The 15,942-nt window shown below is 44.8% G+C and overlaps 2 protein-coding genes and 1 long non-coding RNA gene across 3 annotated transcripts in view; 2 read left to right on the forward strand and 1 right to left on the reverse strand.

Moving 5' to 3' along the window:
• LOC147302822 (ribonuclease inhibitor-like) overlaps positions 1-15,942 on the forward strand; it is a gene marked incomplete at its 5' end in the record, with an annotated part of 440,111 nt that overhangs the window by 64,393 nt on the left and 359,776 nt on the right. The window lies entirely within an intron of this gene.
• LOC147302824 (dynein axonemal heavy chain 5-like) lies at positions 2,644-3,122 on the forward strand. Its single transcript, XM_086282125.1, has 3 exons — positions 2,644-2,715; positions 2,783-2,857; positions 2,979-3,122. The coding sequence occupies exons 1-3, from the start codon at positions 2,644-2,646 to the stop codon at positions 3,120-3,122; spliced, it is 291 nt and encodes a 96-aa protein (XP_086138251.1).
• On the reverse strand, positions 12,640-14,203 carry LOC147302825 (uncharacterized). Its single transcript, XR_015127337.1, has 2 exons — positions 13,746-14,203; positions 12,640-12,908 (listed from the first exon to the last, which is right to left on the reverse strand). It is a non-coding gene; the product is annotated as an uncharacterized LOC147302825 (long non-coding RNA).

Below are 15,942 nucleotides of genomic sequence, written 5' to 3' on the forward strand. Positions count from 1 at the left end.
CCTCCAGTTAACAGCTGGAACCGTCCATCTGGATTGTTGGGCTTGTTGTTGGGGTTCCTACAGAGCTCAGAGTGGACACACCAAGGTTCTTCTAATGAATGAAAGTCCAAACTCAAACTAGGAGGGAAAAACATTTTCAGCAACTTCAATAAAAATCCAAAGATTAGAAAAAGTGAAGCAACAATGAGTCCTAGTACAGTCCCAGCACTGACGTCCCTGCTGCTCTTTATACTGGATGTGCTGCATCACTGACTGACAGCTGATGAAGAGTCTCTGGAAACACTCGTTTATCTCCTCTGCTCTTCCTCCTTCTCTCTGCAGGTGGAGGTGATGATGGTAAACAGGACGGTGTGTGTGCTGAGAGAGGAGCAGCTGTGTCCTGATGATCCAGAGAGGTTGAAGCAGCAGCAGCAGCTTGTGTGTAGAGACGCTCTGACTGGGCCATGTTACTGGGAGGTGGAGAGGAGAGCTTCATCCAGCAGTGACTGACAGAGGAATGAAGTGCAGATGACTGTCAGTGCTGCAGAGTGAACTGCTCTGAGAACAGCTCCACTGTCAGACACAATGTAGAGTCCAGCATCAGCCCTGTGTGTCCCTCTGGATCTGACAGAGGATCATCAGTGTATCTGGACTGCTCTGCTGCTGCTCTGTCCTTCTACAGTCTCTGCACAGTCTCTGTCTCACTCTGGAAAGATTTTACAACTTGTTGTAATTACAGAACGTTAATATAATATTCAAACATGTGATCTTCTCTTTATTTCTGAATCTTTACCAAATAAAGAAAAACCAAACTAACAAACAGAAGCTGTCGTGTCCTTTTTCACCACATCTGTGAATCTTTTCTGTGTTTTTCCTCTTTTCCTCCTTCCTGCAGCTCCATCTTCATCATTCTGTGTCCAGTATATGTGAACACGTCCAAAGCATCTGAGCCTCATGTTACCCGTTTGTGTGAGTTACGCCTGTCGTTGTGTTGTGGTGTATAAATAAGGGGCAGGAGACAGCGCTGGATCTCTGAGTTCTTTACTCTCAATTTCTGCAACATCTGCAATATATAGAAATGCAAACCTGTGAGCTGTGTGTGTTGTGCGTCTGCTCGGCCACCTCTCCTCCGGCCATGCTGGAAGCAGCTGTGCGTTTGACAGTTTTATCGACTCGACAATAATCGAACAAATTAAATGTTCAAAAATATCAACTTAAGCACTTCAAAGTCAACAAAAAGCTTAAAACAATGAAATAATATTTCACTGACAAAACAACAGCTCATAAGAACGATACACAAAATAATACAGAAACAAACAAATAAAAGTTATTAACCAGGATCCATGTTTTTGTCACAAACACTGAATCAGCTGATTCACTCTTTATGTTTCTGAGTTTGTTTTGTGATTATAGTTCTGGTTTCTGTGTCTTCACTGTGTCCCACGTCTCCTTACTTTGGACTCTGTGTTATATTTCCTGTTTTACTTTGACAGTCCTGTGTTACTGTTTCCTGTCTCGTGTGTGTAATTGGTCCCAGCTGTGTTTCCCTCCTGCCTCCCGTTCCCTGATTACTAAACTGCGTCCACGCCGCCGGCGCTCCTCTCCACAGCTGGATTCCAGGATTTCAGAGCATCCAGCTGTGGTGAGTGATGGAGACACTTTCTCTGCTCCCTCAGTAATCAGGACAGTTTATTGAACATCAGAGGACATAAAGGACTGTTTTTCACCTGCCCGTTCTGAACCTGGACATTAAAGACTGCTGGCTTCAAGGACATTAATCCCAGTGTCAGCCAGCCAATAACAGCCTGTGTTTTTCAGCTCTTTAGGAGTCAGAAATGAGAAAGACACAGACTGCTAACCTCTCCCTGCAGGAAATAAGCTCCGCCTCTTCCTGTCCTGTATATGAGTGATTCTGACATGAGACACAATGAGTTTCCTGTTTATTGTGACTTAAAGCGAGCAGCAAAGACACTAAACTGTGTGTTTCCAGCTGAAGCTGCTTTTTGTGTTGCTCCCACAAACCTGTCTAAAACAGTCAGTGAGGAAAACTCAGTTTATGCTTCCAAGCTCATTGTGAGAGGGCACATTGTGTTCCTGCAAGTGCTGATTTTGTCTGCATCCCTGAGTTTAGTGAGCTGCCTCCAAGGACTTGTGAAGCCCAGTGTGTTAAGGCTGCATCTCCCAGATGTTTCCACCTTTCCAGCACAGACGATAAATGTTCCCACAAAGGCTCAAAGACGGTTTGATTTTCTGAGTGTTGGCCTCAAGAGATTGCTCAGTGAGCACCTGAGTGTTTCTGGGACATCGGACACTAACTGGAACTTCAAGTCTGGTTCTGAAGCTGCACATGCAAAGACTGTTTCTGGTTGTAGAGACCTGGCTGTTCCAGGGATTGTAACCTCCCCAGAGGCTGAGCTGCTGACCTCAGCTGACTCTGGAGCCTTGAAGGTAACTAAGTTTGCACCGCTCGGGTGAGCCATCTCAGCTGCAACAGCCTCCACAGAGAGCTCACGCAAGCTTACCCAGCCTGCTGAGGATTTTATGCAGGTGTCTGGTAAAAGGACGATGCTGCTGTCCAATGAGGCGAGGAGAGAAGTAGCCAAACAGGCGAGAGCCGTGAAGGAGGAACGGCGGGCAGCTCTGGATGCCCGACATAAATACCTGATGAGCAGGCTGGCCGACGCCGGCAGCCTGGAGGAGGCGGCGGTGGAAGACGCCATCGTCTCTGATGACAGAGTAAGTTCAGAGACGTGATCCTTCCTCAGAGTTGAACCTTTGAGTCATTAATGTCTGATTCTTCCAGTTCAGTCTGATCCATGAATTCTTTGCTGCAAACGGATCCAAGAAGCTGATTTTCTTCTATCAGGATGTCAAACAGGTAACTTTGATCACATTTCAATGACTGACACATGAAGGTCTAACCGCTCTTCATAATCTGCTGTCCTGTTTGTTGCAGCGTACTTTGTATTCATATCTTTTAATATCTGCCTTTCTCCCAGAGTCTGTCCTCCCGTCAGTCTTCCTTTGTGGACGCATCAAACTCAGCTGTGGCTCAGAGGAAACTCTTCCTCACTACGGGGAACTCTGAGGTTGGCTTCAGCTTTTTATGTTTAGTTCATGTGAGAATCACAGAAAAATGCTGATATGAGTGGAAGCTTCTGCTGGGAAATTGGCAAAGAGCAGATTATTGAACAGCGAGGCAGACGGTTCATTTCAGTGATGCCAGTTTATTAGAAACGAGGACTGTGGGGCTGCTGGAAGTCAGGACGGCCGTTCTCTGGATAAACCTGACAGCTGAGGTGGAGAGCAGGATTTATCCACAGACGGCTTCTTCCAAGCAAATGTCCTGAACACACCTGAGCTGAGGGTTACACAGTGTGTCCTGTGTGATCTCTGCTTTATGGTGGTTGAATCTCACAAATGTGACCATCAGACCTGACGACTTATTTGTGATGTTTTCATTAAAAATATCCTGGGTGAGGTGTTTGGGGCCTGTCCCATGAGGAGGAGTCTCCAGGGCAGACCCAGGACACACTAGAGAGGTTATATCTCTCAGCAGGCCTGGGAATGCCTCAGTATTGTCCTGGATATGCTGGAGGAAGTGGTTGTTTAGGGAGGTCTGGGATTCTCTGCTTAGACTGCTGCACCTGTGACCCGGGACCAGATAAACAGGAAATGGATGTTTGAAATTCAAAGAAATCCTCTTTTAATAATGAGGAAAAAAGACAGCAGGAGATCCATCGCAACTAACAAAACACTTCAAACACATCAATGCATCAACTTTAATCAACTTCATTTGGTTCAAATGAAGGAATCTAACAAAGCACTCACTAAAATGAAACACCAGTTAGTTTCCCGAGCTCAACAGGTCGAACACCTGAGTTTGGTTTGCGGTGCAGTTTTTATTTCTTCTAGATAACTTGGGTTATTTGCACAGGAAGGTTTTTAAATGTATTTCTTAAGTACGATCTTATATGGGGGTTGATTTTATAGCATAACAGAATAATGTAATAACTCTAATAGAGTATAAAACATTTGCAGAATGAAGTACAAGGTGAAGAAAAGTCAGAACGTCCCTGTTTGAAAATACAGTCTCAGAAGGTCAGAGATGGACAAATTCAGCTACAGAAACATGTGGCCATTTTTTTAAAGCCATAGAGCATATTACAGACGACACAAAGAGCAAACACTGTAAACTTCTAACCACAGACCTCACACAGCTCACACACGTCAGAGTGAAGCTGTCATTTCCTGAAGCTTCCACACAAGAGAACTGGCAACAAGGTGGAGTCCTCATGGATCACTAGCAGAGAAATGTGGGTGGGTGCCAGACCACATGGACTCGACTCACTTTCTTTCATACAAAGGAGCAGACTAATGCTGTCATCCTTAAAGACTAACTAGAAACAAGCAGTGCGCTCGCATCGACTCGACTTGTTTTGCAAGTTTGAAGTGAGATGGTACTTTGGAGTCAGCCTCCGAGATGATGGCTGGTTTTTGAAAAACATCTCATATTTATACAATGAGCAGCAGACTTTCCTGACTTGCAGAGGTCAACGTCCTCCTCAGTCATGCGCCATGAGTGGCACAGATACTATTCATCAAATAACTAACATGGCCTTGATTGTTACTCCAGAGACTTATCTGCGATGTAGCTTTATAGCATTTTCATTAGCAATCGTATGATTTGTGTTACAATGACCTTTGTGGACGGGCCCGGACCCCCAGGCCTCGTCCGTGACGCCGACGGTGAGCTCAACGTTTTTGTTTTCTTGCGCTTAAAATAACCTGATCAGCGTTCTGTGGACGGTTTGTTTACATTTCTCACATCTGTGATTGTTCACACGGGTTGGACACGAGCAGAGAGGGCTTTCAAGATGAAAAAGCCAACGTGAAACTTTAACGGACGACAAAGTTTTTCAATCAAATCTCCGTCACACCCTTCCTTGACCTCATCACGTTATCCACCTTAGTCAAGGAACAGTGGTTCGGGAAAATATGCATTTGTTTTTTGGACCAGTTTAAAACGTATCTCAACTAGTGATGTGCGGATCGATACTGAAATATCGATTCCTCCGATACCCGTCATTGTGTCCGGCCCCTTGGCGTGCACACTCACAACAATGGCTGAGCGTAAACAGAGTCATGTGCAGACGTATTTTACCTCCACGAACAGCTGAGACGTGGTTTGCCATACATGTGGCAAGAATGTGAGGTGTTGTGGTAACACCGCTGACCTGGTCAAACACCTCAGAGTGAATCATATCACAGAATATGACGAGCGTATGTTGAGGCGAACTGAAGAGGAGGAGAGGGAGAGGTGCTGCCAGGGCGAGACAGACGTCTCTCACGGAGTCCTTTAATGCTGCAGGCAGGCAACAAATAGCCACAACTTCAGGTTTTTCATTTCTATATGATAATTCTGCATCATTAAGTGATAAGAACAAGTAATCTGATGTCCTGTGATCATTACGACGCTATAATTTGAGATAAAATAAAAGATAGAGTAAAAAAAATAAGTTTTTGTTCAGAGTATCGGTATCAGATCAGTATCGTCGATACCACCCTGAATTTTACTTGGTATCAGATCGGAAAGGAAATCAGTGGAAATCAAATCCTGCTTCTACAGGTGTCCAGTTCATTCACTCTGACCCCTCCAGATAAGCGTTGCCAGTTCTCACTGTGCTGTAGATCACATTTTCTTGTGTTTGGGGTTATAACGGTTACTTTTGAGGTCTGTGTTATAAAGCAAGTTAATCCTGAATTTAACTGGAGAAGACAAATTCCCACTGCGTGGTGTAGTGCACAGCCAGGCATTCTTTACATTAGTTCGTTTGACAAAACCAAAAAGCCGAAAGTATTTACTTGGAGTTTGGTTTGATGAAATAAGTGCCAGAATCAGTGAATACAAATGATTCCAATGACATGAAAACTGGTCGAAGGACAAATCCCTCAAGAAAAGCACGACTAGCACATTAAGTTTGTTTGTAATCATCATCATCTCTAACACCATGCGCACAACAGTGATTTTGTTACAGAACACTAAGATAGTAAAATCTGGGAAATGATGATATTTCTTTCCAAAACTTCCTGTCTGGAAGACATTAAAGCTGCTGTGCCACCTGCAGCTTCTTTCAATCTATGTTATGTGAATATATCTTTTTTTGGGGGGGGGGTTTGAACATCCATTCAAACTCACTCTCTGCCTAGCAAGTGTCATTCCCTCATTTCCTTGGGGTCCAGCTTCACATACGTGGCACTGAGCCTTTTCCTTTGTCACCTCTTTCTGCTACATGCCTAGCCTCCCAGTTTCTTGGTCTATTTTCTTCATTTCGCTAACTACACTTCTTTTTCTTTGTAAATCTCTTCCTTCAAATACTTTCAAAATCACTTTTCTTTTTTCCCTTTCTTCTGTGCAGAGAAGCCGTCAAACCCCTTCTTGGCAGTTTATCTCAATAAAGCTGTACTATCCCAGCCATCTGGTAAGTCTTCCCTACTACCCAGAGCCTGTTTATACTCCTGCATGTCTCTGCCTTCACTCACTTCCTCTTCTTGATGTCCAAACTCATCCTTCAAACTACCATTTGATGCTGCATAGCTGCATTCTCCCTGACACCTCCTTGTCTCCTGTCTTTTTGATTTCACCTTCTGCATAATATTTAGTTGCCCTGTGTGCAGCTTCCTCCACTTTCATATATTTCTACAAGTTCCTCCCTGTTCTTGAAGTATGTGTGCACCACGGCCATTTCCACTTGGAAAATCTGCCCCACATCTGTCTTTCTAGATTTCTCTCCTAAACACCACACCTACCCAACACCTCATAACCTCTGTTCCCTTCACCTAAATGTCCATTGAAGTCTGTGTCAATCACCACTGTAGTATGTGGTCTCTTGCACACAAAATGTGTCTACCCTCCACCTCCATAATATGAGTCCGCCAGCCCTCCCATTGCCAGTCAGAGTCCATAACAAGTCAAAAACATAAACAGCTCGAACGTATTATTTATTTAAAAAAAAGAGAGAGAGAGAGAGAGAGAGCTCAGTTGTCCTTGCTCTAGCATCAAGAGTCAGTGACTGGCTGTTCACTGCAGGCTCAGCAGTCCAATGGCCGATCAGCAACAAAACAAATAAAAAAATAAGACACGTTCTTGATTATGACAACAAACCACATCCAAGAAAATATGACAGCAACACTTTAAGTTTTGTGTGCATTCATCATGTGCAACTCTGCAGAAAGTCTCATGTCAAGGATGTGTGGACAGGGGGGCTATTAAAAAGTTCCAGTATACAGAATAGAAAACCATCAAATGAATGAAATAAAATCTGTTGTCACAGTGGTTTTTGAAGGAACAATTACTTCACAGATGGACAGCCTCATTATATTTTAGTTAAACCTGATGATACACACTTCACGTCACCCTAGTTACATGTTTTTATTTGCCATGTGTATGTTATCCAAGGGAGGAAAAAATGAAAAAGAAAACTTTTGATGTGTCCAGACATTTCTTCACATCAGCTGCCAGCAACCAGTTTCAGCATGTACAACTGTTGCAGTAAGTGTGCTCATGCAGACCAACTATGCTGGTCCACTGTTCTTAATGGTGCTGCATGTTGAGAAAGAAGTGAAACAAATGTTTTGTTTAACAAGTCCACTAGTGTTAGAATAACTTGGCATTTCCAATCTGTTTCTGCTGTAGTTCAATGAAAGGTTTCAGTTACTTAAGTTTGAGAAAAACCAAAAAAACCGTTGGCCAGCTTCCCTCAGGGTCACTCCACGGTTGATGACATGGTCCACTATTGTAGCTCTGATGTCATCAGCAATTCTATTTCTTACGGTGTGTTCACACCGAACGCGATGGACGCGAATAAAACGCCCCAAACGCCCCTAATTTGACGCGTGTACATTCGCGTCTCAACGCGTGTCCAAGAAAAATCCATCGCGCGTCAAAATATGATATTTTGACGCGCGTGAACCGGAAATGTGGGAGGAATGTGGGAGGGAGTTGTGCCAGACTGGTATCTTTGCAAGATGGCAGCTATCGAGCTAGCGCTTGAAGAGAGAGTCTCCCTTCTCTATGTACTGTGGAGAGCAGAGCAGCAGCGTAAAAGACGTCCTCGCCGTACCTGGGTCCATCAGGTCCTCCAGAGGCATGAGCAGTTTGGTGAGCTTCACCACTTGCTCCAGGAGCTGCGCCTGGATGACGGCCGATTCCAGCGCTATCACCATCGGCCAGTTTGAGGTAGAGGTCTGCATTCCCGCGGCTGTCCCGCGGGAGCCGCGGGACCCGACCAGATTTCTTGCGGCGCGGGAATAAATTTCCAAATAAAATGCGGTAGCGGTCGGTAACTCTGGTGTAATTTGAACGGGAGCGGGCGGTCTGAAAATATAGCGTGCCCGACATTTTTTCGGAACAGCATATCTGTGATTTCCTCATTCTAATTGAGCACTGGTACAGCCAGTGCTCACGCCTGTTACACGTACTGAGCGCATGGATCAGTGCTTTTTGCACGTGCATTTTACTTGCACAGTCTGTGACTCTGTGCGCGCATCACCTGCATCAGAGCGCGCTTTACCAACATGGCAGAGCAAACTGAAGATGCAATTTCCTTGAAGGACGTTCAGCTGGGATTAGACAACGGTCAGTTTACTTTAAGGAAACCCACATCAGGCAAGTCTGATGTATGGGAGTCTTTTTCATGCGTCATAGACGCAAATGGAAAAAAATTACCCTTTGTACAATGCGATAAATGCCTCAAAGTTTTACCCTTTTGCAGTCACAAGACTGGAACCTCAGGTTTAAGGCGGCACTCATGTCCCATCACAAAGGGGCAAACAAAACTGGCATTTACTAAATCTTTGCTGGTGCCAGAGAAGTTTAAAAAAGAAACCAGAGACAAATGTGTTCAGTTTGTTTGCCAAGACATTCGACCGTATGATACCATCTCTGGAAAAGGCTTCACACAGCTGGCCCAACATTTGGTCGACACAGCAGCAAGAATAGGAAAATTCGATGTCTGTGAGATACTACCACACCCCACAACGGTGTCAAGAAATGTTGAAATGAGGGCTCAGAGTCTACGTAAACATGTTGTGGAGGAAATCACTGCAACAATATCGAAGTTTGGATGTGCTGTTACAGCAGACATATGGACAGAAACATATCGAAAAACGTCCTTTTTGTCTGCAACCATCCATTACGTTAATGAGCAATCTGAGCTACATTGAAGAGTGCTTTTTGCTGCCCCTTTTGACCCAAGCACCTCAAAGACAGGTGAAAACATTCGAAGGCACCTGCTGCAGAATCTCAGAGTGTTTGGCATTGATGCGACAGACATGGGCAAAAAGATTATTTTTGTCACAGATCGTGGAGCCAACATGATCAGTGCCTTACGAGAATACACGAGGCTAAACTGCACAGCGCACATACTAAACGTGACTCTCTCCAGTGCGTTTGGTACTGCCATAATCGAAAAGTCTCCAGAGATCGCTAGCCTTCTGACTGATGTTAAAAAGTTGGTTACATATTTCAAACACTCAGGACAGCAGGGCAAGCTTGAAAAGTCACTGAAACAATCCATAGAGACACGATGGAACTCTAACTTTGACATGTTAAATTCTGTCTTGGAACAGTACGAAGACATTGCATCTGTGCTGACTGAGAGCAATAATTATGACAAGATCGGAGGCATTAGCATCAGTACTCTTAAGTTACTAGTATCATTCCTAAAACCCTTCAAAGAGGCAACTGACGACTTGGAAACTGATAACACAGCTCCCAGTGCCTCACTTGTTCTTCCGTGGTCTGTGCGATTAATTGAGCACTGTACATCAGCCACAAAAGACCCTCTGCTCTCTGAAATTGCAACCGTCTGTGTAACACGGCTGAAAGAATTACTGTCAGCAGACAGCACTTCATCCCATTCTGTTCACATGCTTTATAAAATAGCAACCTTTCTGACACCAAATCTGCGAGGTCTGAGAATGTTAGATGAAAGAGGGCGACAGAATGTGATACAGGGAGTCAAGGAGATGATCGAAGATTTAAAGTTTGATCATGCACATGATGAGGATGTTGAACCAACACCTGCCAAAAGGCCTACTGTTCTTCATAAATTTTCAGATTGGGAGGAAGAGGAAGAATCATGTGGATCAAAATCACTAGATGTTCAGATTCAGGAGTACAGGACCATGAAACTTGAATTATCAAGTCAACAAAACATTTTGCAGTGGTGGAATTCCAACAGTTCCCAGTTCCCTGCCCTGAGCAACCTTGCAAGATTTGTCCTCTGCATCCCGGCAACGAGTGCACCTTCCGAGAGAGCATTCAGCCTTTGTGGTCGGATTTTGGAGGAGAGACGTTCAGTACTGAAACCCTCATCAGTCAGTGACATTCTTTTCCTGCATGGAAATTTAAAATAATTTGGATTTTTTAAGTAAGTTTCGTTCATTTGATTAATAGTTTATAATTTTGAGATGTCGTTTATTGTTGTATTTATATATGCATATTTTCTTTTGTAGGAGAGACCTTGAATTCGACATTGGGACATTTTTTCGTTAAACTGATAGTTTAAACAACCATTTAATTTCGCAGTGGCCAACTATTTTGTTCTTTTGTTTACAATTTTAAGTGACTTTTTTTTTTTTCGCGACACTTTCCCTACTGTGTTGACAGAAAAATGTTACGTTTGTATTTTACATAAAAATAACAAGTAGGCCACAATGCTGTATTCGTTTTTATTTATTTTATTTTTGCAACACGTTTTCCATGTTAAAAGATAAATGTTGCATGTTGACAGATAAATGCATCTTGTTTAAGAAAAATAAATACAATCATTGCACAACCTGCAGTTTTATCTGTTATCTCTATTTTTTGGTGGTACCCCATTTAAATGTGAGATTTTGGAAACCAGATCTAAATTTAGCGGGAACGGTCGGGTCGGGTAGAAAATTATTCTAAGCGGGCAGCGGGTGAACAAAGACTGAATATACAGCGGGAGCGGTCGGGTGCGGTACAAAACCTTGCGGGAGCGGGACTAAAAAAACATTCCCGCGCAGACCTCTAGTTTGAGGACCTGCTTTCCCTCGTCGGTCCCAGCATCGCCCGCCTAGACACCAACTACAGACGCTCAATCCCACCTGCAGAGTGCCTGTCCGTCTGCCTGAGGTTAGTAAAACTATTTAATACGGTAGTCCTTTATTGATATCTGTGCTAATATGCTAATCCATCCAGTTATACACTGCTAACATGGATGTGCTATGCTAACAGTGAATGCTGTCGGTGTTTACTGAAAGCAAACTGTGGTACAGAGACGACTCTTTATAATATTTCTAGTGATACTCAGAAGCTCTCATCAAGTCCCGATTTAATTCGATTTATGCTGTTATCAGTGTTTGCATGATAGCGTGGCTGTGGTGTCACATCAATGTATGCGCTCGGTGTTTGCTGATATCAAACTGTAGCATTAGGACCACTGAGTTAACCTTTGTAGTGATACTCACTCCTTTTTATTTAGACCTGGTTTAATTCTGGGATAGTTGAATATTTGTATATAATCTCTGCAGCTGTCAGACTCTATAGCAGGGGTCACAGCCTTTATTAAAACAGAGTTAGATAAAACTGTGAACAGTTTGGTTCATCTTTAGTTACATGGTTCTATCTTGATAAGCTATGTCTTATCACAGATTAATTTTTCAAAAATATTAATGATTTAAGCAAGGAAAGGGCTACATGTCAACATACAACTCTTTATTTCTATTAATGTCTTACTTCATTCCTACCTGATTGACATGTTTAGGAATTATGAGTGATTGGCTCACTGTAGTTGTGAAAGTTGCTACCAATCAAATTATGATATGTTAAAGTTAAAACAAAACACAACTGTTTTAGATATTATCTAATATACATTTTGTAATTATCCTTATAATTACAAAATATTTTATGTAAGATTCATGTTTTGTGATTTAAATCTGACATCACAAAAGTATTTTGGAATTTGAATAATGTATTTTGTAACTGCAGTACACATAATACTGATTTTGAACAATTTTGTCCAGGTTCCTTGTCACCGGGGACTCCTTCAGGACCATCGCGTTCAGTTTCAGAGTCGGTGTGTCCACGGTGAGCCAGATCACCCCCCAGGCAGCGACGTCCATCTGGGACTGTCTAGTGGACGACTTCATGGCTGTGCCTTCATCTGGAGACTGGTGGTCCATCACAGAGGGATTCCAGGAGCGCTGGAACTTTCCTCTGTGCTGTGCAGCTCTGGATGGGAAGCACATCCAGACAAAGGCACCCCATATATCATATAGGAGACACACACATTGATATACACTAAATATTTATTTCATTTCTTTTTTGTGGTGCCCAAATTGATGCACCTGCTTGATTTTGTTTAAACAATTATTGCACACTTTCTGTAAATCCAGTAAACTTCTTTTCACTTCTCAAATATCACTGTGTGTGTCTCCTGTATGATATTTAACTGACATTTTTTATTGTAACAACCAACGATTTATACAGGAAAATAATGTCTATTAACAAGGTTGCCCAAACTTCTGCATCCCACTGTATCAGTATATTTTGTCATTAGTATAATATGAAATAAATTCTACATGTGTCAAGTTGTGTGCCAACATTTGCTGTGTAGTAGAACTGAGACATTAGTCATTATAAACATTTATTTGAAATAATATTAAAATTCTCAAACAGAAAAACATTAAACATAAATATATAAAATATAAGAATTTACAGAGAGACAGGAATAAAAAGGACCAGCTGCTCTCCAGAGCAGGAACAAGGCTGAGGAGGAAATGCTCCATTGGAGACTGGTGTGGCCTCTTCAGGGACTCCAGGGTGGCCAGCTCCACCGCCGATGGACCGTCCTGGGACCCGTCCCTCATCTGCCTCGGAGCCGTCCTCCTCTGTGGGCCTGTAAAACAGCACAAAACACAAAGAAATGAGAAGGCTGCTACTAGATTTTAATTTCAACATTGAAAAAAAAAAAAAAAACAATAACAGGATATAATCAGATTGGTTGTAGATATTTAGTAAAGGTGATCACAAGGGAATCCCACCGACTAAAAAGGTATCAGTGCTTGCTGTACATATCTGTGGGTGCAGCAGCAGGAGCTCAGGGACTGGGGATGCTCTGCTGCAGAATCAGTTCGTTCTATCAATACAGTATTAAATGTTAACAGGTTGGATATAATAATCGTAGAGTAGACAGTGGTCCCTCATTTATTGCAGGGGTTCTCAGAATAACTAGCCCCTGGTCACAGTTCTCACAATTGATTCTCAAAGTGCAAACCTTTGTAGATTGCAAAACGTAAAAGTATTATTATGCCGCGGTTTGTCTTCATCTGCCCGCCACTTTCGTGCGCCTTTTTCCCTCACGGTGCAGGTGTCTATTTCCGAATGAGGCTCATAGTTATGGGTGTTTTTGTGCTGTTTTTTCTATTGGACGCGATGGTTATCAAAACCAAACGTGATAAATTTGGCAAGCGCAGGAGATTTGTCAATCAGGCTGCAGAATGCAATGCTGTACTGTGCAATAAAAAATCAGCGAAAAAGCAAAGCAGTGACGGATGAACAGCGGGACCACTGTGTGCTGTTTATTAATAAACAATAAAATATATTCCTAAATGACAACATGCATAAAAGCAGAACGGTATTTGTACGTCAGTGGGAAAATAGCGGTGGCTTGCTAGCTTTTGTGCGGCTTCCCCGGGTCAGTGAAAACTTTCAAAAGAGAAATGAATGAACTTACCAGGTTGCCCGATCTCTTCACATATCTTCCTCCAAGCTCGGTCCTTTTTATTCCTGTCTCGGTACTGAAAGCAGCTGGTGTTGTACAGCTCCGAGTTGTTTGCTACCGCATTGATTAGCCTTCCCCTCCATTGAAGTATGAAAGGCTTTGGCTGGATCTGCCCCTTTGACCTAGGTAACAGCCACGTCACCAGGCTCCTGATTGGTTGTCGCGGCGCGATTTGACGCTGGAGTTCAGATTTTTCCAACTCGAGCGGTAGACGCGAAACGCGCGTATGCACAAAATGCAACACAAAAACTCACGCGCGTGGTTTTATTCGCGAGTCAAACGCGCCAGACGCGCTACACTGACGCGCGTTTCACGCGTTTTGGCGTTTTCGCGACGCAAATCTGCTTCCGAATTTTCGCGGGACCCGCAATCGCGCGTCATCGCGCCTTTCCATTGACTTTACATGTAAACCTGACGCTCTATTCGTGTCCATCGCGTTCGGTGTGAACACACCGTTAGAGACCCCAAAGTGGCCGGAGCCAGTGCTCCCATGGCAGGCTTCCAGCACCGCTGACCTCAGCGACCTTGGCACCACAACCTGCCACCTCTCCTCCCCCGTGGCAGGATCCTTCCAGGCACGCTCCAACACCCCCTCCTTCAGCCTGAGAGCTGCAAACTTGGCCCATAGCCCCCTGGTACAGATGGAAAACCCAGTGACCTCATCCCAAAGGGGTTGCTCCCCCTTCTCCAGCCACTGCAGGACCGGCAGCAGGTCTGTGTCTTGTTCCTGCCGTGCCCTCCACTCCGCTGCATCCACCACCAGAAGAGCCCTGCAGGCGAGCTGTGCTGCTCCGTCTATTGTCGTGAGTTCCCGCTCTATCTCCTCTCGCTTCTCACAGTAACGGCAGCCAGCTGCAGCACATGGGCGGCGAGAGAGGGCGTCTGCGTTAGAATGGTGCGTCCCTGCTCTGTGCTCCACAGTGAAATTGAAGGCTTGGAGCTCCTCCAGCCAGCGAGCCACCTGTCCCTCTGGCTCCCTGAAAGACATCAGCCACTGAAGGGCAGCATGATCAGTTCTGATAACAAATGCTGTGCCGCACAGGTAGTACTTAAAGTGTCTCACCCCTGCCACCACAGCCAGCAGCTCTCGTCGTGTGACACAGTAGCGCCGCTCACTCCTGTTCAGGACCCGACTGAAGTACGCCACCACCTTCTCACCTTCCGGCCCAACCTGCGACAACACAGCTCCCAGCCCCACATTACTTGCGTCAGTGTCCAGGACAAAAGGCAGGGTGGGGTCAGGGGGGGCGAGGACTGGGGACTCTGTCAGCGATTTGCGGAGGGTGTTGAACGCCTGCTGACAGTCCTGGGTCCAGATGAAGTCACGGTCCTTCTGCAGCAGGTGGAAGAGTGGTGCGGCTATGGAGGAAAAGCCCTTCACAAACCTCCTGTAATAAGACGCCAGTCCTAGGAAGCTTTTGAGCTGTTTCTGGTCTGCTGGTGTGGGCCACTCGGTAATGGTGTGAATTTTTTCCTCCAAAGTGCTGATGCCCTCACGACCCAGCTTGTGGCCCAGAAACTCCACCTCCCTCCTCATGAAGTGGCACTTGTCGGGATGCAGCTTCAGGCCTGCAGCCGCCACCCTCTCCAACACTTGTCTCAGGGCATCCAGGGCAGCATCAAAGGAGCTCCCGTGCACTAGAAGATCATCCAGGTAAACCAGACACCGTTGCCGTGGGACACCAGCCAGCACACTGTCCATAAGCCTCTCGAAGGTCGCAGGAGCGTTGCAAAGACCAAAGCTCAGGACTTTGAACTGCCATAGTCCCCTGTTAGTGCAGAAGGCTGTCTTCGGTCTGGATTCCGGGGACAGTGGCACCTGCCAGTAGCCACTCTGCAGGTCCAGGGTGGAGAACCAGGAGGACCCGGCTACTAAGTCGAGAGACTCATCAATCCTGGGAAGGGGGTAAGAGTCCTTCTTCGTCACTTTGTTGAGTGGTCTGTAGTCCACACAGAAACGCATCCTAGGACTTTTTTTCTTAGGCACCATCACCACCGCGGAGGCCCACGGGCTATCAGATGGCTCTATGATGCCCGCCTTCATCATTTCACACAACTCTCTGTCTGCAGCCTCCTGATGAGCCAGGGGCAGGCGGCGGGGGCGCACTTTAATAGGCTGGGCATCCCCGGTCTCAATGACGTGCTCTAC

This window comes from Aulonocara sp. 'chitande type north' Nkhata Bay, linkage group LG23 (genome assembly GCF_057382095.1).
Source record: "Aulonocara sp. 'chitande type north' Nkhata Bay isolate Kocher_YH1m ecotype deep benthic linkage group LG23, A_spYH_male_GT1.1, whole genome shotgun sequence".
Taxonomy (NCBI): Eukaryota; Metazoa; Chordata; class Actinopteri; order Cichliformes; family Cichlidae; genus Aulonocara; species Aulonocara sp. 'chitande type north' Nkhata Bay.